General features: G+C 53.0%; 1 protein-coding gene across 4 annotated transcripts; it reads right to left on the bottom strand.

Annotated features, from left to right (window-relative positions):
• Positions 1-1,902: 1,902 nt before the first annotated feature.
• On the bottom strand, positions 1,903-24,504 carry ST14 (suppression of tumorigenicity 14). 4 transcript variants are annotated; one of them, XM_030505444.1, is made up of 20 exons: positions 24,460-24,504; positions 21,278-22,208; positions 12,265-12,424; positions 11,995-12,122; positions 11,605-11,675; positions 11,074-11,234; positions 10,317-10,352; positions 9,585-9,822; positions 9,303-9,442; positions 8,858-8,955; positions 8,510-8,619; positions 8,021-8,151; positions 7,662-7,766; positions 6,946-7,053; positions 6,697-6,810; positions 5,992-6,123; positions 5,347-5,533; positions 4,591-4,865; positions 3,522-3,658; positions 1,903-2,928 (listed from the first exon to the last, which is right to left on the bottom strand). In XM_030505444.1, the coding sequence occupies exons 3-20, from the start codon at positions 12,419-12,421 to the stop codon at positions 2,767-2,769; spliced, it is 2,490 nt and encodes an 829-aa protein (XP_030361304.1). In that variant the 5' UTR covers positions 12,422-12,424; positions 21,278-22,208; positions 24,460-24,504; the 3' UTR covers positions 1,903-2,766. The 4 variants fall into 4 exon arrangements, with proteins under 4 accessions (XP_030361304.1, XP_030361307.1, XP_030361306.1 ...); XM_030505447.1 differs by lacking the exon at positions 24,460-24,504 and having other exon boundaries at positions 21,278-21,438; positions 21,978-22,537; XM_030505446.1 differs by lacking the exon at positions 24,460-24,504 and having other exon boundaries at positions 21,278-21,436; positions 21,993-22,537.
• Between the last annotated feature and the right edge of the window lie 711 nt (positions 24,505-25,215).

Here is a 25,215-nt window from a genome sequence, read left to right as displayed (position 1 = left end):
AGAGGGGTTTGGGGCTCGCAGCCTGCAGCCCTGCCCCTTGGCTGCTTCCCTGGACCTGGACCTCCTTCCTGGTGCTGCCGCGGGAGCCCGTGTGCCTTGGCCAAGAGAGACATCTAGTGGGGTCGGAGTCAGGTTTACTCTTTATTTCTCTTTACAAATCAAGGTGCAAGAACTAATCCTTAGGAAGGGCTCGTTGTGGAGGAGGAGTTTTCTGTCCTAACCTTGTCTTACAACAAGGTGTGTTGGGCCCTTGGGAGACTTCCTGGTCATCTCCTGTGTGCTGAAGGGGACAGGGAGCATCAGAGCGCAACGTGGCTGTGTGATAGCAGAAGGACCTGTCTGTTCTGGATGGATCCAGGCCTCCAAAAGCCCCCTCTGCTCTCAGCTCCCCCCAGGCAGGGTGAATCTCTAAGTTAATGTTGTTTTCTCTTGTCACTTGTCTCTGTTGTGCCTTGCAGGAATACTTTGAGCCAAGCCTGTTCTTGTTGCCCTTTCCCAAGAGCACGAGGAGCTGGGAAGGGGATAACTGCACAGCAGAAACTCTGCAGGTTATCAAACCCTGGGGGTGCATTGAGGGACACTGGCCTTGTCCTGGCAAGGGAAGGTGACACTGGAATCCATTCAAGCTCCTGGAGTCCTCAAGCCTGCAATCCAAACAAGGCTCCTCCTGGGTTACAGGCACAGTGAACATGTGCCCAAAGTGATGCCAGGAGCAAACACGGTGTCTTGGTGCCACTGGGGCTTTGCGGGGGGAAAAGAGGCACCGTGTTGCACCCCACCGTGGAGGGTGATGCTGCATGTGATAAAACCAAACCTCCCTGAACACAGTTCTCTTGCTTTAGGGTTTCCTTGCACAGGCTTCACACTTCCGACTGGAAAAGCATCTCCTCCTTGCCCAGATGTCCTCCTGGCTGTGATGGGATCCCAAAGCTGTAAGTGTGGGCACAGTGCAGAGCAACAAGTGGTGTCCTGTCCTGCTGTGCTGCTCCTGTGGGCCAGGGCCAGGCTTTGGTGCCTTCCAGCTAGCTGGTTAATGCAGGGCTGTTTGTAACTGGTGTGAGGAAGCACCCCCTGGCACAGAGTGGGCACAACTGGGTGTACTGGGAGGGTGAAAGAGCCAGGGATGAGCACAGTGCTGGGACCCCTGCGAGTATGTGAGGATTAGCTTTACATACAGTGAGATCTCTTTTAGCTTTAGAGAGATAGTGAGATCTCCTTGCTTTAGCTTTAGAATACAGTGAGATCCCCTCCAGCTTAACAATGCAGTGAGATCTCTGGTTGTATGATCTCCTGTAGATGAGGTAGGACCTTACGTCCCAGGAGGGGGGATATTTCACTAGCAGTCTTGCACTGAGCTGGGGTTATACACAGAGGAACCACTGTTCCCAAATCTGTGTCCAAGCCTCTCTAGAGGAGAGAGGGCTTGGAGCTTGGGCTAAGTTCAGGACAGGGATGTGTGACTCTGGCTCCATCGTGCTGTGGCTGAAGGTGTTTCTCTGTCAGGTACCTCCCCAGTATCGTGTATAAACCTGTAAGACCAGGGAGATGTTCTGTGGGTCTGGGTCTGAGCGAGCTCATGGGGATGCTGGGATCAAACCAGTCACAATTCCATTTGCCTTCTAGCTCTCTGCTGCAACCTGCTGCTCATCCTCTGTGCAAGGGAGAGACCCTGCAAGGCCCCCGCTCGCAGCTGGACCAGGTTGGACCGATAACACAGCAAAGGCTGGTGAGTGACCACTTAATGTTCCTTATGTCGCTGCAGCGTTGTGTAAGCACAAGATCAGAGGTAAAGACTATCCTCTTGCAAGGATTCCTGCCTGGAATGTGGCCGTGCTCTCACAAGTGCCCAGGGAGGGGGACAGGATTTCAGTGTGTAACTGGAGAAGCAGCACAGAGCCAGAGTATTAGAAAATATCCCAGTTTATTAGAGCATTTCCATTCACAGAGTTTTACAAAACAAGGTATTTACAGGCACGGAAGGCACAAACTAAACTCACCTGGAGCGTGCTCTATGGCAAGGACTGGGTCCACAGGGGGAAAAAGGACTAAAATCAGCACATTCACAAGTCACATTTTGCTTCACAAAAGTCGGATGGGTCTCAGAGGCTGCTGCACTGTGGTGTCATTGCAGAGCTGTACTCCAGGCACACCGTCAGTGCAGCACAGAGGCACACACAGTAATGCCAATGCTACTCTCCCTCTCTATGGATGTTGCTTCTCTTGGGGTGAGTGACACCATGTTCTAACCCAACCTCTCTGTTCCAGGTCCAGCAGCTCAATGGGACGGATGGAGGAGACCTCGGCGTGGGACACCACCAGGGGAGGGATCCCACAGGGCATCCCCCCAGCTTGGTAAGAACTCCCTTCTCCCCCCCCCCAAAACTGAACACCAGAGCAAGGGGTGCGGACAGCCGCTTGAAAAGCACCGCAGGACTCGGTCTCTAGCCTGAGAAGCTGGTTTTGAACCTGTCCCAATAACGTTTTCCCCTAAACACAAAGTGTTTGTCTTTATCTTTTGCTTTTTCTTTTTTAACTTAATTTTTTTCTTTATTTTTTTTGATATATTGCTCCTCCCCCCTTGTTCATAGGAGCTGCACTCACTCACTCACCCATAAACTCCAACCTGTTCTATTCCAACCATCAATTTCTAAGGTGGGAGGTGGGAAAACGCCTCGGCGCGAGGTAGAGGGAGGGTTGAAGTTCACAGTAGAGGCTGGATGTGCACGTCCCAGCCCAAGAGGTGCCCACACAGGGCTGTGTGTGTCCTTAGAGCCCGGTCTGCTGCTGGATCCAGTCCCGCAGGCTCGTGACGCGGCTGTACACCCCGGGCTTGTTCCGCTGCGCGCAGCCTTCGCCCCAGCTCACGACTCCGGCCAGGAACATGCGGCTGCTGGCCTCCACGCTCACCAGGGGCCCCCCCGAGTCCCCCTGCACCGAGAAACAAGGGGCAGTGTAAGCGCCAACAGTGGACACTGTCCTAATGCAAAGTGCCACAATAAAGCGCCACAACTGAGCAATAAGCAGTAACTCCAGCCAGAATTGATTCTAAGGGAGCTGTTCCTGCCACTGCCCATCAAAAATTGCACATAAACCTGGAACACAGATTGAAGTGTGGCAACAAGAGCTGTTAATAAGAAAGTACTACTATTAATTATGGCCAGAAGAGCAGACTAAAGAGCTAAACAAGCAGCCTACCCTCCAAGTAAGTCAGTCTCAAAACCACCACTTCGGTTCATTGCTGCTACCAGAGACTAAAAGTCCTGCATTCCATCCTGTATCCAGGTGGATCCACGTGGAGTTGTTGTCTATTAAATGTAATAAGAGCAGACTACAGAACTAAATAAGCAGCCTACCTGGCTAACTAACCAAGGCTCTGGTAACAGCAGTGAACTGGTGTGGTGGTTTTGAGACAGAAAGTCCTGCATTCCATTCTGTATCCAGGCGGATCCACGTGGAGTTGATGTCTATAAGCTGTGGAAGGGCCGTGCTAGTGAGGGCTGAGCCAAGAGCCTGGTCCCTACCTGGCAGGCGTCCACGCCGCCGGTCAGGATCCCCACGCACATCATCCGCGGCGTGAGCTGGTCCGTCAGCAGCTGGTTGCACACGGTCTGGTTGATGAGCCGGATCTCTGCCTTCTGCAGGATGGAGCTGCCGCTGCCTGCCGGGAGGAGGAGCAGGATGGGGCAGCATGAGGAAAAGCATGTGGCTGTTCTAAGCAGCCTTTCCCTCCCATCCAGTCTCCCAACAACACAACCGCCAGGGAAGGCCCCGTCGCAACAACCCGCTTGCTCCTAATGCCATCTTCCCAGCTTGAACATTGTGTGCTCCTAAGGGAATCTCCTTTGATTCCAGGCTTGAGGCGAGCCCATGCATTTACACTGCATCCAGGTGATCCCCCTTGTCCCTGAAGTCACATGTAGAATCATAGAAGCAACCAGGTTGGAAAAGACCTTGAAGATCATCAAGTCCAACCGTTACCCCACTAAACCATGTCACCACAAAGAACACTGTCCTTCACTAGCATGGTGTTTCTAAGACACCATCTCTATTGTGCTCTATAAATACCATTACACAGTAATTAATATCCACAGAAGACTCACAGAGGAGAATATGGATCTGGCTTTTCCTGGTTTAGAGCTTAACATTTCCACGTTTGGGACCGAAAGCATTTTGGTGCCTGAGACAATTCTGCACTTTTACTTTGTTCCTGGATCAGTATTTGATCTCCTCCTTACATAAAAATCTTTAAACCATTCTGTGGAAACTAATTTCTCCTCAGTGTTGTGTAAGGACATTTGAGCACCTCAATTAATAACAACTCCTTCAGTCATTTTCATTGTATTGTAATGGACTAATGACTGCTGCCAACCTAAGACTCAGTTTATCTCCTGCGCTCACCAGGTCAGACTTGCTGGTACGACCAGTTCAACTAATCCCTAAGAAAACAAAACCCAAACAAAACAGGATTCAGAAACAGAGGGGAAAGTCTCCTACGAGGCTGTGCCCTACCCAACATTAAGAGGGATTTAAGGATACAATTTACACTAACACCAAACCTATGTATGGAAACACATCAACTCCAGCACCCACCTCCTTCCGTCGTCGCTCCCCACCCGGTCACCCACAGGTCCTTGCCCACAGGGAAGACGTGTGTGGCGTCAGGCAGGCAGATGGGCTGGACGAAGGAGGAGAAGGTGACGGGGCTCTGCAGCTCCATCACGGCGATGTCGTAGTCGTAGGTGTAGTCGTTGAAGTAGGGGTGGGAGATGATGCGCTTGATCTTCCGCGTTTGCACGTTGGCGTTGCTGCGGTCGCTTTGGTCCGTCAGGCCCAGGTAGGCTGTCCACAGGCTGGCGTCTGAGTAACTGGGGGGCACAGGGAATGGTTGGAAGGGAGCTTAAAGCTCATCCAGTTCCAACCCCTGCCACGGGCAGGGACACCTTCCACTAGAGCAGGTTGCTCCAAGCCCCTGTGTCCAACCTGGCCTTGAACACTGCCAGGGATGGGGCAGCCACAGCTTCTCTGGGCACCCTGTGCCAGCGCCTCAGCACCCTCACAAGGAAGAGGAGCTGTCTTATATCCAACCTGAACTTCCCCTGTTTCAGTTTGAACCCACCACCCCTTGTCCTATCGCTACTGTCCCTGATGCAGAGTCCCTCTCCAGCATCCTTGTAGCCCCCTTCAGACCCTGGAAGCTGCTCTGAGGTCTCCACGCAGCTTCTCTTCTCCAGGCTGAACAGCCCCAATGTTCTCAGCCTGTCTCCATCTCAAACAGGTTCCTCGAGGAGCACCTGCAGAGATTGGTTTTCCTGGATGGAATCGTGACCACGGCAGGGTCCCACCTACCTGGTGCCCTGCATCTGCTGGAAGCAATGCGCCGCCGATACCAGCCAGCTCTCGGAGACCAGCGAGGCGCCGCAGATGTGGCCCTGGCTCTTGACGTGGAGGCTGACCTGCCATGGCCACTCTCCCCCATCCGAGTTCTGCCCGCCGACGATCCGCGACATCTTCGTGTAGGAACGGATCCCGCAGTCTGTGGGGAAGGACAAGGGACACTCGGTTACTCCGGGGGTAGCCCCATTTCCCACGTTGGGGATGGCTGATGGGAGCACAAATGCTACATGTGCTAAAATATTTACTGGCCAGGTCCATAAATGTGCCTCAATCCTGTGTTACCTGTGTCAGCCCTCTGGAATGGCACAGACACTCCAGAAACAGCCAGAGAACACAGCTTGGCTGTTTTCTGATCATGCTTTCACATGGAAAAACCCAGGGGCTCTCTCTGCCACACTTAGAATGGTTTGTGTTCGAAGGAACCTTAAAGCTCCTCCAGCTCCAACCCCTGCCACGGGCAGGGACACCTTCCACTAGAGCAGGTTGCTCCAAGCCCCTGTGTCCAACCTGGCCTTGAACACTTCCTGTTTCTCTTCAGACTTATGTGTTTCTAAACCCAGCCCAAAGCCTGTGTCCTGTCTTCCCCAGGCTACTCACTGCAGTTGTCCTCGTCAGAATTGTCCTCGCAGTCCTGCTCCCCGTCGCACTCCGGGTTCTGTTTGCTGACGCAGTGCCCGCTGCGGCACTTGTAGGTGTATTCCTTGCATGATACCGTCGTCTGGAGCCCCGCTGGCAGGACGAAGGCACAGGGGTTAGTTCCAGTTCTGGGGAGCCCTTTCACCTCTTCTGCCCACCCCCTTGAATCCTGCGTTTAGTTCTGGGCCCCTCACTACAAGAGAGACATTGAGGTGCTGGAGCGGGGCCAGAGAAGGGCACCGGAGCTGGTGCAGGGCCTGGAGCACAAGTGTGATGAGGAACGGCTGAGGGACCTGGGGGGGTTTAGTCTGGAGAAGAGAAGGCTCAGGGGGGACCTTATCGCTCTCTGCAACTGCCTGATGGAGCCAGGAGGGAGCTGGTCTCTGCTCCCAGGGAACAAGGGATGGGACAAGAGGAAACGGCCTCAAGCTGCACCAGGGGAGGTTTAGATGGAGCTGAGGAACAATTCCTTCCCCAGAGGGTGCTCAGGCATTGGAACAGGCTGCCCAGGGCAGTGTAGCCAAGGCCCTCAGTGCCATGGGTTAGTGGTGGCCTTGGCAGTGCTGGGCAATGGTTGGAATCGATGATCTTAAAGGTCTTTCCCAACCCTGTGGATTCCCTGACTCCAGGGGCTCTGTCCGAGGGCAGGTGACGGCCCCTCCTCACCTTTGCTGCAGCTGCCCTCGTCGCTCCCGTCTCCGCAGTCGTCTTTGCCGTCACACTTGCGCGCGCTGGGGACACATTTGCCGTTGTCGCACTTGAAGCTGTCGGTTGCGCAGCCTGGAGGGGGAGAGCAGCTCCTGAGGGCCAGGACCACCACTGGTTTATTCAGCCCTTTCTCTCCCCTTCTTCCCCACCGTGAGCCTCCTTTGCCCCCTTGCTCCTCCCCTTCTGCCCATGGGGTGAGTTACTCACTGCACTGCAGCTCGTCGCTGTTGTCGCCGCAGTCGTTCACGTTGTCACAGACCCAGAACTTGGGCTTGCACCAGCCGTTCTGGCACTTGAACTGCTGGTCGGTGCAGGCTGGAAAGGGAGAGCGATAGCTTAGGCTATAGCACAGGATTTACACTGTTCTAGAGAACAAAACTGCCTGGAGAGCTCAGCCAAATCCATGATGGTCAGGAGGATTACATAGAAAAACACATTCCCAGCTGGGAGGGACTGGAAAGGGAGGGAGATCCCAGAGAATCACAGAGTGGTTTGTGTTGGAAGGCACCTTAAAGCTCCTCCAGTTCCAACCCCTGCCACGGACAGGGACACCTTCCACTAGAGCAGGTTGCTCCAAGCCCCTGTGTCCAACCTGGCCTTGAACACTGCCAGGGATGGGGCAGCCACAGCTTCTCTGGGCACCCTGTGCCAGCGCCTCAGCACCCTCATAGGGAAGAGCTTCTGCCTCAGAGCTCATCTCAATCTCCCCTCTGGCAGGTTAAAGCCATTCCCCTTGTCCTGTCCCTACATCCCTTGTCCAAAGCCCCTCTCCAGGTTTCTTGTAGGTCCCCTTTAGGTATTGGAAGCCTGTTCTACATCCCACTGGGACAGGATCCCAAAATGACCCCCACAGCGAGCGCCTCCCAGGATAAGGCAGCCCATGTGCCCCAGCCACCGGGCACAGAGCCCGAGCACAGACTCACTGCAGGATCTCTCGTCGCTGCCATCCACGCAGTCCAGCCACCCGTCGCAGCGCATGCTCCTGTCGATGCAGCGCCCCGTGTTGCAGGTGAACTGCCCGGGGCAGGCTGTGAGGGATGGAAAGGGGTAAAACAACACGTGAGCCTTCCAGCCATCCCCTCTGTGTGCCTTCCCCAGCGCACACCACGTTCCCTACAGCGTGCAGCGTTCAAACACAGCTTTGCCAGAACAGAGCAGGGGCATTTTCCCCCTGGAAAAGTATGATTCCCCATTTACAGGGCAGCATAAGCGCAGAGGAGGGACAGCCTCCAGATCTTGGGCAGAGCAGTTCCCCACCACCAGCCCCAGGGTTTCAACTCACGATCACTGGAGTCATAGGAGAGGTACTCAGCAGAGAAGCCGGTGTCTGTGTAGGACTGGTCCGAGTGGAACCGCACCTCTATCTTGTTGGTGGTACTGGCCACCACAAACTGGGACCGCTCCCCACAGTACCTGCAGGGACAGACAGCAAAGGGGAGTGAGCTGCTGCAGGTCAGCACCGAGCAAAGCTTCTGCCCCCCAAACATCAGAACAGGGGGTCAGATCCCACACCAGAGAGCCAAGGGGCAGCAGAGGAGAGCGTGGGGCCGATTCCACCACAAACTGCTGCACCTCAAGGATGCGGGAGCTGCGTTTTGCTGCCACTGACAGAAGGTTTGGGCTGGTCACAACGGAGCTTGTGGTGCTCCCCTCTCACCACGGGGCATCGAGCTACAAGGGCAGGTCAGACCCCAGCACTCAGCCCATCCCTATCCCACCACGAGTTTAAGGGAAGCACAAGGTGCCACATAACTGAACGCCTGACGCCTACCTGGTGCTGTTGATCTGCACATAGTCCTTGGTGCAGGAGCTGACGGGGATCCCGGGCTCCAGCACAAAGAACATATTGAAACGCACCTTCACGTTCTTCCTAGAAGGAACCTGCAAAAGGTCAGCTGGGAATAAGTTTCATGGAGAGGAGGGATGTGTTTGGGGGGAGGACAGAAGATAACTGAGAATGCAAAGAAGAACATTTTCCAGAAGGGAAAGAAACACCTTCCCAAAAGCCACCCTCGGCACCGGCTCCCTCTAAGCCTCTAGGTCAGACCCAAGCAGCACGTCCCAAGTAACCACGTTCACTTGACAGACTCATTAAGGCAAAGAGAGGATCCCGTCTTACCTCGATGTTCCAGACACAGTCCATGGCTGGGGGGTAGTGTGCTGGGTAATAGGGAGTGGTGAAGGTGCCACGCTCTCCTTTCAGAACCCCACCGCAGACTAGAAGGTAGGCAGGAAGGTGAAAACAGGTTAGAGATTCAGAGATGTGGTTTTCCCAAGCCTTGGCTGGCTATCACCCGAGGGAAGAAGGGAGGCAACAGCCTCTAACAAGGTTAAGTCAATCTCTGGAGAGAGAAGTGCTTAAAAAGAGAGAGAACAACAAGGTGCTTCCTGCATCCATCAATCCGCACGTCTAATCCCACCTCATTCTTATTCTGGCCTCCTCAGGGGATGTGGTTACAGCAGCCAAGAGCAAGGTGAGCTCCAAGAGCCGAGACGTGACCCGCTTCCAGGTCTCCCGGAAGCATCCCCGGCAAACTGAGCGCATCCCCAGCCGCTCTGCTCACCTTTCATCTTCGGGAGCTGGAAGAACTCAGCCTTGAAGCCGGGGAATCTGCCCTCCTTGTTGGTCACCAACGTGACGAGCATGACGTTCTGGGAGGACAGGAAGGTCAGGTTGTAGGAAGGGGCGTAATTCCCACAGAGCCTAGAAGTCCAGGACAAAATCCGTTAGGCTGCACAGAGCCTCAAGTGGCACCGATCACCAGGAGCTCAGGTACGAGCAGGACTCCTCAGCATCACCCTGACACAGGGCTCGGTGCTGTATGGGAACCTCCTGGGACCCTCACCTGACCAGCGCCTGGGGCTCCACGGGGCTCAGGGAGTTGTACACCTTGACGTAGTCACTGTCGTCCGTGCACGGCTCCAGCTCCAGCGTCTTGAAGGTCAGGCTGATGATGGAGTTGGCGTCTGCCCTCAGGGTCCAGTAGCAGAGGGCATTGTTGGGGTAGGGGCTGTTGGGGAAGCCTGGTGTGGTGAAAGTGGTGATCTCCCCTTCCTTGGCGTGGAGGGCAAACATGCAGATATCTGCAGGGGGAGCAGGGAAGGGTTAACGAGGCAAATGAGGAGGTTCCGCCCTGCCTTGCCCTGAGGTGCACGCTGCAGCACTTGCAGCTCCTCTGCTGCCATAGCTTGTCCCTGGGCAGGGCCTCTTGCAGGGAGCACCTTTGCTTATCCTCCTCCATCTACAAAGTGAGGCACTGGGGAATCACGGACTGGTTTGGGTTGAAGGGACCTTAAAGCTCATCCAGCTCCAACCCCCTGCCACGGGCAGGGACACCTTCCACTAGAGCAGGTTGCTCCAAGCCCTTGTGTCCAACCTGGCCTTGAACACTGCCAGGGATGGGGCAGCCACAGCTTCTCTGGGCACACTGCTGCAGTCTGACCCCAAACCAGCTCCAAGCAGCACACTGAGGTCTGCCCTGCACACAGAGCACCTCTCTTCAGGCCCTTCCCCAGCCCACAAGGAAAACCACCACCCCAAAGAGGCCACTACGAGACTGAAGAAGAACTGTACTTACTGTCCCGAGAGGAGTAAGCTATGCTGGGGTCCGCAGCTGCAGGAGAAAACAGAGGTGCTGTCAACCTTTGGGCTGTGAAAGTCCCTGGGTGCAAAGCTGAAGTTGTCCCTGGGACCCACATTGAATCACAGAATCATAGGATCAACCGGGTTGGGAAAGGCCTGTAAGATCATCGATTCCAACCATTCCCCAGCACTGCCAAGGCCACCGCTAACCCATGGCACTGAGGACCTTGTCTACACTGCCCTGGGCAGCCAGTTCCAATGCCTGAGCACCCTCTGGGGAAGGAATTGTTCCTCATCTCCATCTAAACCTCCCCTGGTGCAGCTTGAGGCCGTTTCCTCTTGTCCCATCCCTTGTTCCTTGGGAGGATGGAGCCACCTCCTGGCTCCATCCTCCTGTCAGGCAGTTGCAGAGAGCGATAAGGTCCCCCCTGAGCCTTCTCTTCTCCAGACTTGGCTTTGCTTGTGGGTCCGTCCCTGCAAGCTGCCCAGGGGGATGCTGCTCCCCCAGGCTTTGGGGAGCAGAGCGATCCAGCTTCTCCTCTGCAGGAGGGAGGATTCATCCCTGTCCCTCTCCAGATGTGCTCAGAGGGGAACACAGAGCGTTGGAGCAAAGGGGAGCGGGTCTGTGCCCATCAAAGCCAGGTCCTTACACACCCCCTTGGAGTGGTCGCCACTGCCAAAGGCACCTAAGGGAGGGCTGTGACCCACAGCTTTCCCCCCCCAGCCCCAGGGACAGCAGAGCCAGCACTCACGGAAAGCCACGACCGACTCCACCTTCAGCACGGGGTTCCGCAGGCGCGTGTTCAGCTTCTGCACCAGGCTCTGCTTGTTGGCCATGGCCTGGTCCAGGCTCTCCTCACGGTACTTGGGGACAAGGAACTCTGACCAGTAGTAGGCAATGACGCTGCCTTCGCTGCGGGGAAAGGCAGGGATGGGGTGAGAGACACAGGAGGGCTCAACTATCAGGGGAAGAAGGGGCCAGGCTACTTGAAGAGGCATTTGTGGAGGATGACCCCAGGGAAGGGAGAGACTCAATGGTAAGTTAAGCAAACTGTGAGCAGCAAAGGTGCCTGCCAGCCAGGGAAGTCCCTATCAAAGCTGCCAGGCACCACCCATTGCGGTTCATCCCTTGACATGTCCCTCAGCACACAGTGGCAGAAGACAATAGGCATTTTCAGGCAGCTCTTCAGTGCCCACCCTTTCCTGGTTCACTCGGGGTGATACTGAGGTGCCTCCATCCCAGCATTGCCCTCCTCCACTCCCAGCCAGCGCATAACACTCACCTGAACGCGGTTATCATGGTCTCTTTGTGGTAAGGGCCAATATCTCCATGATCCCTGTAGATATCCTCCACCTGAAAGGTTTAAAGAAAGGATTTCAGCATGTCTAGAAGTGAGATGAGGACAGACAGAGCTTCAAGCCCGCTATGGAAAACCAGGGCACACACCCGGCATCCCTGGCTGCAGGGGCCAAGGAGAGGAAGAACAAGGAGGAAGCACAAGGAATACCCCAATCTGAGGGGAAAGGCAAGTCCTTCAGCACGGAGGGCAGGCACCCTCCCACCTCAGCTCCCACCTAAAGCTCCAGCCAGTTTTACATGCAAGATCCCCATGGCCATGGGGCAAGAAGGAAGAGTCCTGCTTGCAGGAGAAAGGATGCAAGAAGCCTCTTACCGTGCTCTTCACCTTCTTGGCCAGCATGATGAACTCCGGGGAGCTGGAGTTCTCATAGGCATCAAGGAAGTCCCAGTTCAGAACCCTCAAGTGGCCATTGAAAACCTTCCTGACGGCTGCATTCCTGTCTGGAAAGACACAGCTCGGAGTCAGAAAGGGAAATCAGAGCTGGGATTGTGGCACAGCAGGTCCCCAGTGACAGCAATCGGGACAGGGAATGGTGTGTCCCCCCACTTCCCAGAGCTAGAGAGGGCATATTTACACACTTACATTTGAAGTGCCAGACCAGGAGGCCGACGACAAGGGAGACGAGGAGGAAAACGAGGATCACGACGGCGACGACCACCCGCCGCTTCGGGCCGCGCTTCTCCATCTTCTTGGAGTTCATGGCAGGGAGGAACTCCACCCCCTCCTCCAGGTTATTCATGTCCTGGCAGAGGAGGGAAGGGATGGGGGGAAGGTTCACCCCAAAGCCTGGTTTGGAGAGGTCCAGCTAGTGGTTGCACTTGATGATCTTTTCCAACCTGGCTGATTGATTCTACCTGTCTGTGGTGGCTCCCCAACAACACTGAGAGCTCCACACATGCCTCAGCATCAGCAGCCCCACAGCCACCCCACGGCAGGACAAACCCTGAAGGCTTTTGCTTTGCTGTTCCACGCACACCCGATTCCTTTATGGGCTTCACACAAGGTCGTCAGCTCCAGCAAACTCAGGGGCAAGTCCACGCGCTGCCCCGTGACCATGGTAAGTCACAAGCCCACAACCTCCAAGATCTCAGATGAAACTGCAGACAAAAATTCAGCCCTGCAGAGCACTGCCTGTGTGGTAGGTGTGTCACAGCACGTAAATAGCTTTCCTGTAAAGAAGAAACCGAGCTACTTCCTCCCTTTACAACTCTCTGCCCGTCTCTCTCCTGCACAAACACAACCCTCCCTTATTTCAGCTTGGGACTCCCTGTTCGGCACAAATACCCAGTAAAAGAAAGAAGCCAAAGCACTGAGATGAACACACAAGACATCCCCGACCAAACTGCCCAAACCATGAGGGTGCTTCATCGTTTCCCATCGCCACTTAAATGTTTTCCCCTAAAAGTCAGGAAGAACACCCAGACAGGAGGACAAATCCCCCGGGGGGATGCTCTGATTCCTGTTTGGCATCTGTGATCATACAGAAAAAACTCAAAACATAACCCAAGGAAGCTTCAAATCAGAACACACACAAAATAAAGCTTAAATACACACAGACATCTCCTAAATCAAGGAACTCTTCAATCAGATTGCCTGGAGTTTTGACATACCAGCTTTGAAGCAGCACCTGCCTCCCAAATCATGCAAGAATCACCCCTAAACCAGGTAAAGAGAAGAAACCAGCCACAAATCTCACAAGCATCAACCCTCTGCTGCTTGCAGCCTTTCCAATACGTGTCTGCTGTTAGCAGAAAGGACTTCCTTCTCTTCTAACATTTGCAGGAGCCTGCAGCAAGAAAACAGCCTCAGGAGCTTAAATGATGCTTCTCTTGGCACAGGAGCAGCTTTCCCAGCGAGGAAGGGGCAACACAGGGCCTCTGTGTGTGCTGAGTGACAATTTTGGGGCACAAACTGTTAAATCTTGGCCTTAACAACACACTCCCCTGGCAGGTTGAATTCAACATTACAGTAGCAGCAATGAAATAGCAAAGAAACCCCTCCTTTCCAACAGCATCCCTTCAGCCCTCTGCAGAATTCCCAACATTCAGCTTCACGAGACAAACCCCAGGGCTCAGCTGCAAGCAGGAGATCCTGGCTGTGGCTGATGCATTGGAACATCCTCTTCGAGCTACAGGCTGGGTCTTTGCAGAGGGAAAACTCGATGGGAGGAACTAATCAGTGGGATTAAATCAGAAGGAGAACACAGCACCCCTCCACCTCCATCACACAAACACACTGCTCCTGCATGGAACTTAGGCAGGAAAACTCACCATCTGACCCTTCTTTAGACAATTTCCCTGCTCTTCTTGGGAAAAAAGGATGGAAGAGCTTAAACCTGTGTGAGTTTACAGCACACCTTTGTCAGCGTGTGCTTGCTCCACAGCTGAGATGGCAGTGACACCAAGAGCATGGGGACTTCTAGGGAGGTGATCTTTGCTATTACTCCTGTAATAACAACAGTGATTAGAGGCAGATAGGAAACTGGATTCAAAGAAGTTTCCCTCCCTGCCCTCTGGACCTCCTCCTTTCCCATCCTCTCCCCCTATTCACACCATCAAACTCTGACCCCTCGTGTGAAGCTGCCTTGAAGAGCTGTCCTGTGTCACAGGCTGGGTAAGCACCAGGGATTCTTGCAAACTCTCTTCTCGCTCCGAAGCAAAGGATCTGAAGCATCCCCCAAGCACTACAGGAATGCTGAATGAGGTCCTGCTGGGATGGTTTCGCATGAAGCCCCATGTCCCAGCATCTGAGTAAGAGGCTGAATCTCCCCTGCCCACACTCAGCACAAAAAGCCACGCTGGACCCTGGTACCGCATTTGTCTGTGCTCCAACAGCATGGGCCATGTTTCCTCTGCAGGTACTTAACAGCCCATCACAACCAGAGAGGATCTGAAGGCACATCCTGCTCCCACTCGTCCATGGAGTAATGGGTTTAAACTGAAATGGGGCAAGTTCAGGTTGGATATAAGGAAGAAGCTCTTCCCTGTGAGGTGCTGAGGCGCTGGCACAGGGTGCCCAGAGAAGCTGTGGCTGCCCCATCCCTGGCAGGGTTCAAGGCCAGGTTGGACACAGGGGCTTGGAGCAACCTGCTCTAGTGGAAGGTGTCCCTGCCCGTGGCAGGGGGTTGCAGCTGGATCAGCTTTAAGATCCCTTCCAATCCAAACCAGGCTGGGATTCCCTGAGAAACTGTCTCCAGCCCAACGTGACTCAAGGTCTGACTGTCTCAGCCTTCTCGAAGAAACTACTCCAACAAACATCATAAACAGAAAACCTTCCCTGATATTCTCCCTGCCTTAGTCACAGCTTCAGCGACTTCCTCTTGCTCCTCCTCACCCAGCCTCCATCACCACCATGGGGCTCGCCATGGCAGGGTCGGACGCCCTGGTCACAGCATCAGCCTGGTTGGCGTGGCTGCTGCAGCAGGACAGCCACATGCCAATCAAGTGAAAGGGTCAGAAAGACATTACCCCACTTCTTCTGTGCCTCAGTTTCCCCTGGAGTACCCATTCCATGAGGAAACGTGGAACGGGAGCATGCACGGATTGATTTGGAGGTCTCCTGCGTGCAGCTCCTCTGCGCGGAAAGCTCAGAGAGAAGCCCTGTGCTTAAGCGAACCTCCCCACTCCTCCTCCTCCAGAACCCATCACACGGTGTATTTTTAGACAGCGACCACACTCTGCCAGACTGGACAAACCAGCTGCAGGAGTGACTAACTCTGACAGCAGGAAACTCAGCAGGCACACGGTGGGACCTGCCACAGCCAGCTCTGGATCGGAGGTGCTTACCAGAAAGCAGAGATCCTCCTGCAAAGGGAGGCCACAGGCAGGCTAGGATGTGCCACAGAGCATGGCTCTCCAGCAGAGACACTTCTGGGATGCAGACAAAGCATCTGGGATCAGCATCTCCCCAAAAGGCTGATTTCTGGCTTGTTTGCGGGTTCTACCAAGACAGCGTGATGTGTCTCAGGCACCAAAAGCCCTCACTGCTCCCCTCTCCTCCAAAATAGGCGCCCATCTCTCACTCAGCATCTGGGTCACTGCACTCAGACCCCCAGAAGGCCTGGGCTCCGGGCCACCAGTGCTACCTGTCCCTTATCACTGCTGTTTGTCCAACACAAGGCAGCTAGGAGAGCCAACTGCTTCCCTCGACCTTTACCACATTCCAAACTCATTCCTGGTCTGGCACAGGACTGACTGCTCAGGGCCAAAGCTGTACAGATCACAGAAGGTAAGAGCAGATCTGCAACCACCGTGGTCTCACTGCTAAGGACCCGCTGTCTGGCACGAACGTACAACAACAGGAACCCATCAAATGCAAAGTTGAGGTGGCCTGGGGAGGTCTCAGATGAAGCAGAGCCATTGGACTAAGTGGTTAGACTCTTGCTGGGTAATTACACCCTGCAGATCCCAGCCCGTGTGCCCAAGAGGCAATTCCCACCTCTCCTCCTCCAGCCACACCTCAGGCAGCTTTCGATACAAACTAAAACAAATAGCACATGAGGAACGAAACCCATCAACTTATCACTCAGCTCAAGCCTCTGAGATCACCAGGGTGGGCTTGGACAGTGCAGAAAGAGGCAGGAAAGCTGTATTTTCAATATGTGATCATTCTGAAAGCCAACAGCAGTTTTGGGGTGCTGGAATAAGGGGAAGTAGCCAGTTTCCCATAAGAAACAGAAGGTGGAAAAGCTGCTGGCACATGGTATGCACAGCACCAGCTTCACCCAAACAGCTCAAGTACAGCTACACAAGTCTCGAGATCAACTCCACTCCAGGCAGAGATCTGATAAGAATAATCTTCTCACTTCTTATTCTTGATAAGAAATACATGGAAAGAGCATGTGTAAGAGCTAAGTTTCCTTAAGGTGTGTCCATGCTGTGTTGCCCCAACATGGATAGTAAAACACTCAAAGAACTTTGCCAGTGTCTTATTTTTGGTCTTCAGTTCCGTATTAAGGGCAATGTCACCATCCAATAATGACATCAGAGCCAAGGAGGGAATAGAGAGCAGGAAATGAAGGACATTAAGTCCTCCAGACTGTTACCTTCCAGGCACAGAGGGCAAGTGCAATAGTGAAAGATACAAGCCACACACACCCCTATTTCACACACCAATTCCCAGCTCAATCCTCCAGAGCATTCGATTATCTTGTGACCATCCTGAGTCACACGAGAAACCAGATTCCTTTAGGTTTATGACAGAAGAAACTGAAGTTCATGTTTGCACATGGGCTGGGCTTGATGCAGACAGAGTGACCACACTTCCACTTGTGCCTCTGCTGAAGCAAAAGGCTTTTACACTCGAGTCTTAGCAGTTTTGGGGGAGGAGTGGGGAATAAAGCTGCCTTAAAGGCCTCATCCATGTAGCTGTAAGCCATGAAATTCCTCCCTACAACACACATTATGTGCCAAGAGCCGGCGGGAAACATGCCACAGATGCAAGTGGCTTATTTCCAACAACCTCCTGCATCTTTCCTGGTACAGAAAGTACTGTTTGAGTAACAAAAACACTCTGACAAAACAGCTCTGCTGCAGACCTCGATGAACATGCTCTTCACAGTTTGGAGGTGGATCTGGCCCTTGACATGTTTGGAGTCAAGAGCAGGGGAAACACCAGCATCTCCCACCAGGCAAAGCCTTTCTCTGGCAAAACCCATCCCAATTAACTACTCCTAGAAGCCTTTCATGGAAGTACAGACTGAACTAGGTTGGAAAAGACCTTTAAGATCGCGGTCCTTGGATGGAAATGGCATCTTGTGCCCTGGGCAAGGCAAGACCTTTGCTCTGACACCTTCCCCAAAGCCAGGCCCTCAGGAACACTCTCACTGTTCCCTCGGTGGTTTTACCAAGTGATCTTTTGTTTGCTGAGCAAAGGTCTGGCGCACTCTGGATCAGCCTCAGCCTTTTCCTCATTCTGCTTTTCTTATCCTTTGGCACCAACAGCAGCCAAACTGGCCTGAGCAGCAGCTCACCTACTCCCCGAGAAGCTCTGCATCTTTCCAAGGAAGAGGAGAGGCTTCTCCTCACTGTGCCCAAGAGCAGGAGGAGACATAGTCATTGTAAAACACCTCACGTTCACTCCACTGCCAGATTTATAGGGAGCCAAGTCCAGCAACAGTTGGTCCAGGAGGAACAAACTCCTCAGGCTTTTTACTACCATGAAGGACAGCGAAGTTCCTCCTGGATCAGACCAGTTCCTCTTGAACTGCTGCAGGGACAAAACTGATCCAGAACCAGGGGAATGGATCCGCTTGAGCACTCAGCCTTGCCATAAACCACACCAGAGCCCAAACCCAGCTTATGCCAAGAGAACAAGCCGGGCAGGGAAGATCACACTGCCACAACGGCGTCACCCTGACCTGGAGAGGGAACAAGGAGCTCCAGCTGAACGGTATCAGTGAGAGCATCTCCTTCCTGCTCCTGGCAGCCACCGTGTCCCTAGCGCATGCAGACAGCAGGGCTGGAGGCAAGGGAAGCTTTTCCTTGCTGTAGGTCAGCTTCCTGATGGGCGCTCCAGCTCCTTTGCCAGTGGCAAATAACAACTGCTAAAGCCAAGCCTCACACACCGATACCAGGTGAGCCTCAAAGCCCTGCTGTGATGTTTTAACCTCAAAGCCCAGTTTAAAAGCAGCTCCGTGGCACTGAACAGGCTTTGGGGGTGCAACCTGGAACCCCTGCGTGACCCTCAGCCAGCAAGACCTACGCGAAAAGCCAAGAGCACAGCTTCAGCTCACTCGAGTTTCAAAGCACGCTGATAACACATCGGTTAATGATGAAGCCCCAAAGCCCTCGGTTAAAGCCAGACCTGACGCTTGAACAGGTTTAGTTAGGTCTGTTGCTAAACAACCCGGACCCACACGCCGCCAGCAGCTCACCTCCACGCAGCTTGTCTTTACCCACATCCCCAGCGCCCCGCTTAAGCCGAGATCAAACCCGGTGGTAGCGCACATCGAGGCACAGATTTCCCCTTTCTCTGTGTTCCCAAAGCAGGAAAAGAGCCCAAACGGGTTCTCCGGACCTCATCGGATGGCGGAGCGGGAGACGGGAATCTACTTCCCAAGGGATCCTGAGCCGCCCAAAGCATCGTCCCCTCCGTGCTCACCTGTGCCTGGGCGCTGTACCTCATGCTGGAGGCCCCGCGGCCCCGCTCCATGGCGAGGCGGTGCCGTGCCGGCTCAGGCCGCCATGGCCTCGGCGCCGTGCCCGGCTCCTCCTCTCTGTGCTCCGGGCAGGTGCGGGAAGCCGGAAGCACCCCGTGTCCCCTCCTGTGTCCCGGTGCAGCTCCCGCCTCTCCCGCTCCACAGGGAAATGGAGGGGAGCATCGTGCCCGGGAAGCCGTGCCCTAAAGCAACCCAAGGGACCCTTTGGCCATGTGCTTTGCACAGAGAAACCTGTGTGGTACCCCCGCTTACACAACAGTTTTAGGGCAAAGCTTTATGTAGCCAAGGTCTAATCTCTTCTCGGGTGAAAACAACCATCATGCCATGAAACCCTGCTGCAAAGAGAGCACTCTCCAGCATGCACAAGCACTTTTGCCCCAGGCATGAGCCCAAAAAGCCGTACGCTCAGAGGCTGCCAAAGCAAAATATTCCCTTTATCCCAGCCTAAAACCTGCTCTCGGTTTGGCTACAGCTCTTTAGGAATGAGCCATCTCTTAACAAACAGAGATCAGATGAAAAATGAGGAGCCACCTAACAGTCGAGCAGAAATTGCACGTGTATCCGGATTTGATCATAGAATCCCAGCCTGGTTTGGGTTGGAAAAGACCTTAAAGCTCACCCAGTTCCACAGGCAGGGACACCTTCCACCAGAGCAGGTTGCTCCAAGCCCCTGTGTCCAACCTGGCCTTGAACACTGCCAGGGATGGGGCAGCCACAGCTTCTCTGGGCACCCTGTGCCAGCGCCTCAGCACCCTCCCAGGGAAGAGCTGCTGCCTCAGAGCTCATCTCAGTCTCCCCTCTGGCAGGTTAAAGCCATTCCCCTTGTCCTGGCCCTACAGGCCCTTGCCAAAAGGGCAAGTAGTAAAAATATCAACAAAAGACTATGTAAAATATCAGCAATAGCTCCTGGGTCTAATATTCAACAGTGCCACCAAGAGAAGAAAAAGAGGCACCAGCAGCAGAGCCCTGGGTTCTGGGAATGGTCTAATGCAGGTTTGAAAGAGAGCTTTTAACACTCAAACCTGCCTTCCTGACACAGCCTTACTCCATCATTTTCCCCTTCTTGGAAAGATGACGTCCTCCCCCTGCTCCCATATTTAGATTACTTATTCAGGACTAAATCAAGATTAAAATAGCTGGACCAACGTTATCTTTGTTGGAAAGGTTCTTCCCTTGGCTGGCTTACATGTGACAGTCTGTCTCAACATGCAGTATGTTTGTCAATCCTGACCTGGTCATCCCGCTGCTGATCTGAACCTCTTTGCACCAATTGGTCCAGCCTTGGAACAGGGTTTTCTTTCCACACCTGAACACTTAAATTTCCCAGAGCTCTGTTCTGGTGCAGCAGGACTTGCCCACCATTCACACTCTGCAGGGAGATGCTGGGTTACCTTTGCTTCCCTTTGCTCCGAAATACCTCCTGCAGAGCACAAGTTCGAGGGTGTTTGGAGAAACAAGAGGCAGCGTCAGGTCTCTGCTCCTGCTGTTTTCTCTTTAGGTGGAAAACCACAACCTAAGGTCTGTGCTCTTACAGGAATACTTTTACCAGCCCTTCCCCTGCTCCCTCAGCAGCCACCAGAATCCCCCCTGCTCACACAGCAGGAAGTACCTCTGCACTGAAGGTATTCCCCTTCAAAAGGTGGTTTGTTAGTCAGCCTGCTGAAACTACCCTGCTGGCTGATGTCAGGAGCTGCTCTCGGCTCTCCTGCTGATGCCCAGCCCTGCCCAGCTCTGCTTTTACAGCCACTCCCTACCTGGCTGACTGTAGGTGCTCCAACCTGGCTTAATAACCCCCATGAAGCAGCATATTGAAGAACAAAGCAGCTACTCCGAGCTCTTTGTTTCTGCACATTTCTCCTCTTCAGCATAATAAACTCATCTCTGCCAGGCAAACACATCTGCTCTGGGATGTGGCTAGTGAAGGCAAGGTGCAGACTCACTCTTTGAGGCCTAAGGAGGCTCTTGCAAAGTTCCACAACTCCTGGTTTCACGCAGAGCTGTGAATGCCCAGGTTTTCCTGTCATTCCAGCCACTGCAATGATTTTACACACTAATTCATTAGCCCAACTGGCTCTTTGAACAAGGGGATGCAATCCCCGTGGGGGGAAAAAAGAAAGCAATACACATGTTAAATATAAACTATTATATGGCTGGGAGGCAGCTGGTTTAGAGCCCTAAATGACAGGATTCCTGCTTCTCTGCTGCCAAAGCACAGTGATTTACCTGATGGCTGTGCTGCAGCAATGGCCACATCACAGTAGGTGTGGGCCCCCTCCTTCGGGGCACTGTACATCCCAAACCATTAAAGCAGCACCTCCCAATAAGCAGCCTGCCACGTCCTTTTGTGGTAAGACACTTCCATGTGTCTCTGCAGCCTGACTGAAGGATGCTCAGGTGAAGAAAGATGTAGCTGAAGCATAAAGATCAAGCACTTACCCACGTGCAGTGGCAGCAGTCAGCAACGGAGCCTCTGTTTCTCCCCACTGGAATCAGTTCATTCAATAAAAGCTGTCACCTCCTCCTCGTAACGTTTTCTCCTCGTATCAGTGTGGCCACAATGGCATTATGAGAGCAGCAAGGGGAGGTTTAACGCGCCTCTAGGAGGAAGGAGAGAGCTGAAACCCGAGAACCAAGTCGCTCTTTGTATGCAAGCCACAAGAGCTAAACTTCCGTCAGCTCGGTGCCCAGGAGGGTCCCAGAGGAGACAGGGATTAGCAGCAGGAGCAGTGAACGCTGTCCGAGCAGGCAGGGTACTTCCCCATCAGCTCCCAGCCTTGGGAATGCTATCCACGTGGAAGCAGGGAAAACGCAGCTGCTTTCATGAGGAATGCAGCAAAAAGTGTCCTGGTGGAGGCAGTTCCCAGTAATTCTAGCTCAGCCAAGGAGCACCCTCCATCCCCACCGCAGCAAAGGGCTGGATTCAAACTTAGTGACAAAGGTTTTTCCTCCCTGCTGTGTGTCCCAAGGATTCGCTTCTCGGTGTGACTCCTACCTTGAGGTTTCACCGACTGTGCCCTCCCACCCAGATTCCTGCCAGACAACCCCGAAACCACCCTGTGTCTGCAGCTAAAACGCTCAATCCGGTCCGACAACTCCCGCAGCAGCACAAAAGATTGGGAGAGAGATAAAAACTCACAGGGTGTCCTGTTACTTTGCATTCCAAAGAGTAAATAAAAGGCTGATTCAGTGGGAGGAGAGGAAAACGTCACCCAGAAGCTCTGTGCTTTCCAGCTGAAACGAAACGGGCAGCCCCCCGGGAGAGCAAAGGGGAACACTGGGGACTGCTCCACTGAGGATCTGCATTGGGATTGCTCTTCCTGCTCTCGGGCATGAGGGAAGCTCTCGTGGCATGATTCAGCCGCTCCATCTGTAATGCAAGGAGAATAATCACTGGCTTTGGGGAATGGGGAGCTGTAAAAGTGCAGTGAGCTGCCCTCAATTGGCCACATGCTGCTTGGAGGCAGAGCCGAGAGGTGGTGCTCCCTTTCAGAGAGCTGGTCAAGGATTACTGGGTAGTTTGGATGGGAATTTACCCCTTTGATGTCAAATGCTTCTCTCAACAGTTCTGGGGTGAGAGTCCTGCTTCCAAAACGTGACTTTGGAAGGGAGCACAAATAGCTTTGCCCTCCTGAGATCAAGCTGGCCAGAACAACACACTAGTGCCCAGCTCCATCCTGTGGATGATAAGGGCATGAGATGAACCAAAGGATGTGACTGTGCTACAAGCTTGAGATGAGAAAGTCCACCCTCAGCCCTCCATCACGTCCCAGACATGTGCTCTGAGACACCCTTACAAAATTAAGGGGGATGGATTCTATGCCTCTGTTGCTAATGGTGCCAGCCATCTGACAGTCACGGGCTTCCAGAGGGAATGCAAAGCACTGGGAAACCCACCACAGCATGTAAGCTTGCTCCTGGGCCTGTACTATTATTAGCTGGGTCTCTTTCTTGAGCTCTTCTGTGGCTCGAGAAAGCAGAGAACCTCTTCTTGTGAGCTCTGAATCAGCAGCAGCAGTGTTTGCCAGCCGGACGGTAAGTGCAGCAGAGTGGACAGGCTGGCTTGCCTGGTTTGTGGCACTGTGTGTTGTGGAACCTGGCTGCCCACTCCGGCACACCCAAGATTCCAAGTCAGTTAAGGTCCTGTCTGTCTAACAAGCTGCAAAGGCATAAGCTTAGGCCATAATTTAGCTGGGGAGGCATCAGAATTGCCCATTTCGCTGTGGTTTATTACAAACGAGTAGAGCTCACCCGTGCTCACCTCCCTTTCCACAGGAAAGGAAGTTCAGCTTTTGTGTTGGTGTCACCTCAGCTGTTTAAAACAAGCAAACAAGCAAACAGAAACTATGCAGCTTTGACTTTTCCCTTATTCCTCTTATTTCCCTCACTTTGGTGGTGCAAAGGACAAGGATGTGGGTATGTAGTGAGGGGTTTTGCTGGTTTATGGTCCAGCTCCTGCTGTCTTTCAGATAACAAACTGCCTGATGCTCTTCCAGCTATCCCTCTAGTGGGGTTTGGTGAGACTGCACATGCTGGTAACGTGCTCACCCTCAAGCAGGAAAACTGGCTGTGGAATCACCCACAGATTCACACCTGGGAGAGGCAAGAAGCAATATGTGCTCTCCTAGATGATGCTCGTCCTCTCTGGGATGAGGTGGCAGGCTGAAACACTGCCAACATCAGCCCTGCAGAGCTGCTTTAGTCCATTCTGCACCCCAAAAGCAGGATCACTCTGTACGGGGACACCCCTCTTCTCGAGACAATCTATCCTAGCATTAAGGTGTCCTTACTTTGTGTGAGTTTTCATAACATCCAACCAAGATTTCCCTCACTCCATGAACATGGAGTAAGCTCTGACACACCAGGCTCTTCTACCTGTTCTCTGAAGCTCAGACATTTGTTGCTGACTCCAGGCACTTGTGGGGTAAGGAAGGGGTGTCCATGGGATGAAGGAGAGCCCTCAATTCCTCCCACCAGGTGGAAGGGAGATGTTGGGAACCCTGCTTCACCTTGCAGCCTATCTGCTACTGAGAGAAGAGAGCACTTCTGAAGAATCAACCAGAACAGTGGTTCCTTATCAACCAAACACAGACTTGGCTTTCTAATGACAAAGGACTCATCCCTGTGACTGGGGGCTCTCTCTCTTGGTCACAGCTATTTAAAACCCAAGCTGGAAGTGCACTTGCAGTGCAGGAACACCATTAAAAGCAAACCTCAGTGCAACAGCTTACCAAGTTACTGCTTGTCATGAAGCTACTCGAGCCACTCCAGCTGTGAAACTGAACTTACTTGGAGGAGCAAAGCAGTGCAAAGGGAGATCAGGAATCCCCAGAGCTGCAGGGACTCAAGGGCTTCTGACTGTCAGCCCATGCCCAGGATTTCACTGTATAACTGAGACTGCAGGAACAATTCTCACCACACATCTACAAGCAACTTGCTTAAGCAGTTTTAAAGTCCTTAGTGCAAACAGTTTGAGCAATCATATTTGTCTACATATATTTTTGTCTGTATGTCTTATAAATACTAAGTAGCCAGTGTTTCCCCAAGCACAAGCTGAAAAATACTCCCTTGTTGCCAAAAATTCATTCTGAATGACACAGAAAGACGTTAAAGTCACCCACCAAGTTTCAAACTATGCCAGCATCTTTGCATAGTTACTTGTTAACTATGCATAGCATCTTTGTTAACCATGCATAACATCTTCGTTAACCCTGCTCCTTCTTGCAGTTGTAAAACCACCTGATCCTGCAGCTCTGAAAGACCAGCACATTTTTGCCTCAAGGATTTTTGACCTCGTAGGTGAGTTACTTTGCTCCAGGTCTTGCAACCTGGAGGAGAATGAGCAAAAGTAATGTTAGAGGATACGGATGGAAGGCTTAGCAAATTGAATGCTTCTAGACATAAGGAAACTAATTGCTTCTGAAAAGATTTACCTCTGACGTAGCCGTTTTCAGGCCTCAGCGCAGGATGCCATATGCAAGATTAATCCATGCTCAGATGGATCAATCCACATCGAATGGGTCACCTGACATAGGATGTGTCACCCCTAAATTAAATCATTAAAAGCCCAAATTCGGGCTACTCATCCAGGATTCTTTTTATAGTCCACAGTAGGAGATGCTTGTATCCAGAGAGTGATTCATCCTACAAGAAGTCACGTCAGGCAGGCACAAAAGCCAAATCTACGGTGACTTTGCTCTAGTTTCTGTGGTTCGGGTTTGCCACGTGAAGAACAAGTAACGAAGGGTTTGTATTTACCTAAAAACTACACCAAGGCGTTTGGAAAATAAAGATCAACTGTTAAAAATAGGCAGGTTGATGGCTGACTAGCTATTGCTTTTGAAAAGGAATGCTTCGAGTAACCTCACGGTGAGTTC

This window comes from Strigops habroptila, chromosome 17, assembly GCF_004027225.2.
Source record: "Strigops habroptila isolate Jane chromosome 17, bStrHab1.2.pri, whole genome shotgun sequence".
NCBI classification, from domain to species: Eukaryota; Metazoa; Chordata; class Aves; order Psittaciformes; family Psittacidae; genus Strigops; species Strigops habroptila.
The sequence above is the reverse complement of the archived record's forward strand: the minus strand, read 5'-3'. Positions and strand labels throughout refer to the sequence as shown.

What these genes read in the sequence shown, in the direction of transcription:
- ST14 (XM_030505443.1), bottom strand. Translation starts at nt 18,834, where the DNA reads ATGGAGCGGGGCCGCGGGGCCTCCAGCATGAGGTACAGCGCCCAGGCA. An exon ending in CGAGGGCAGCTGCAGCAAAG is followed by an intron (nt 6,124 to 6,696) that starts GTGAGGAGGGGC and finishes TCGTCCTGCCAG; the next exon opens with CGGGGCTCCAGACGACGGTA. An exon ending in CAGCAGATGCAGGGCACCAG is followed by an intron (nt 4,866 to 5,346) that starts GTAGGTGGGACC and finishes TGTGCCCCCCAG; the next exon opens with TTACTCAGACGCCAGCCTGT.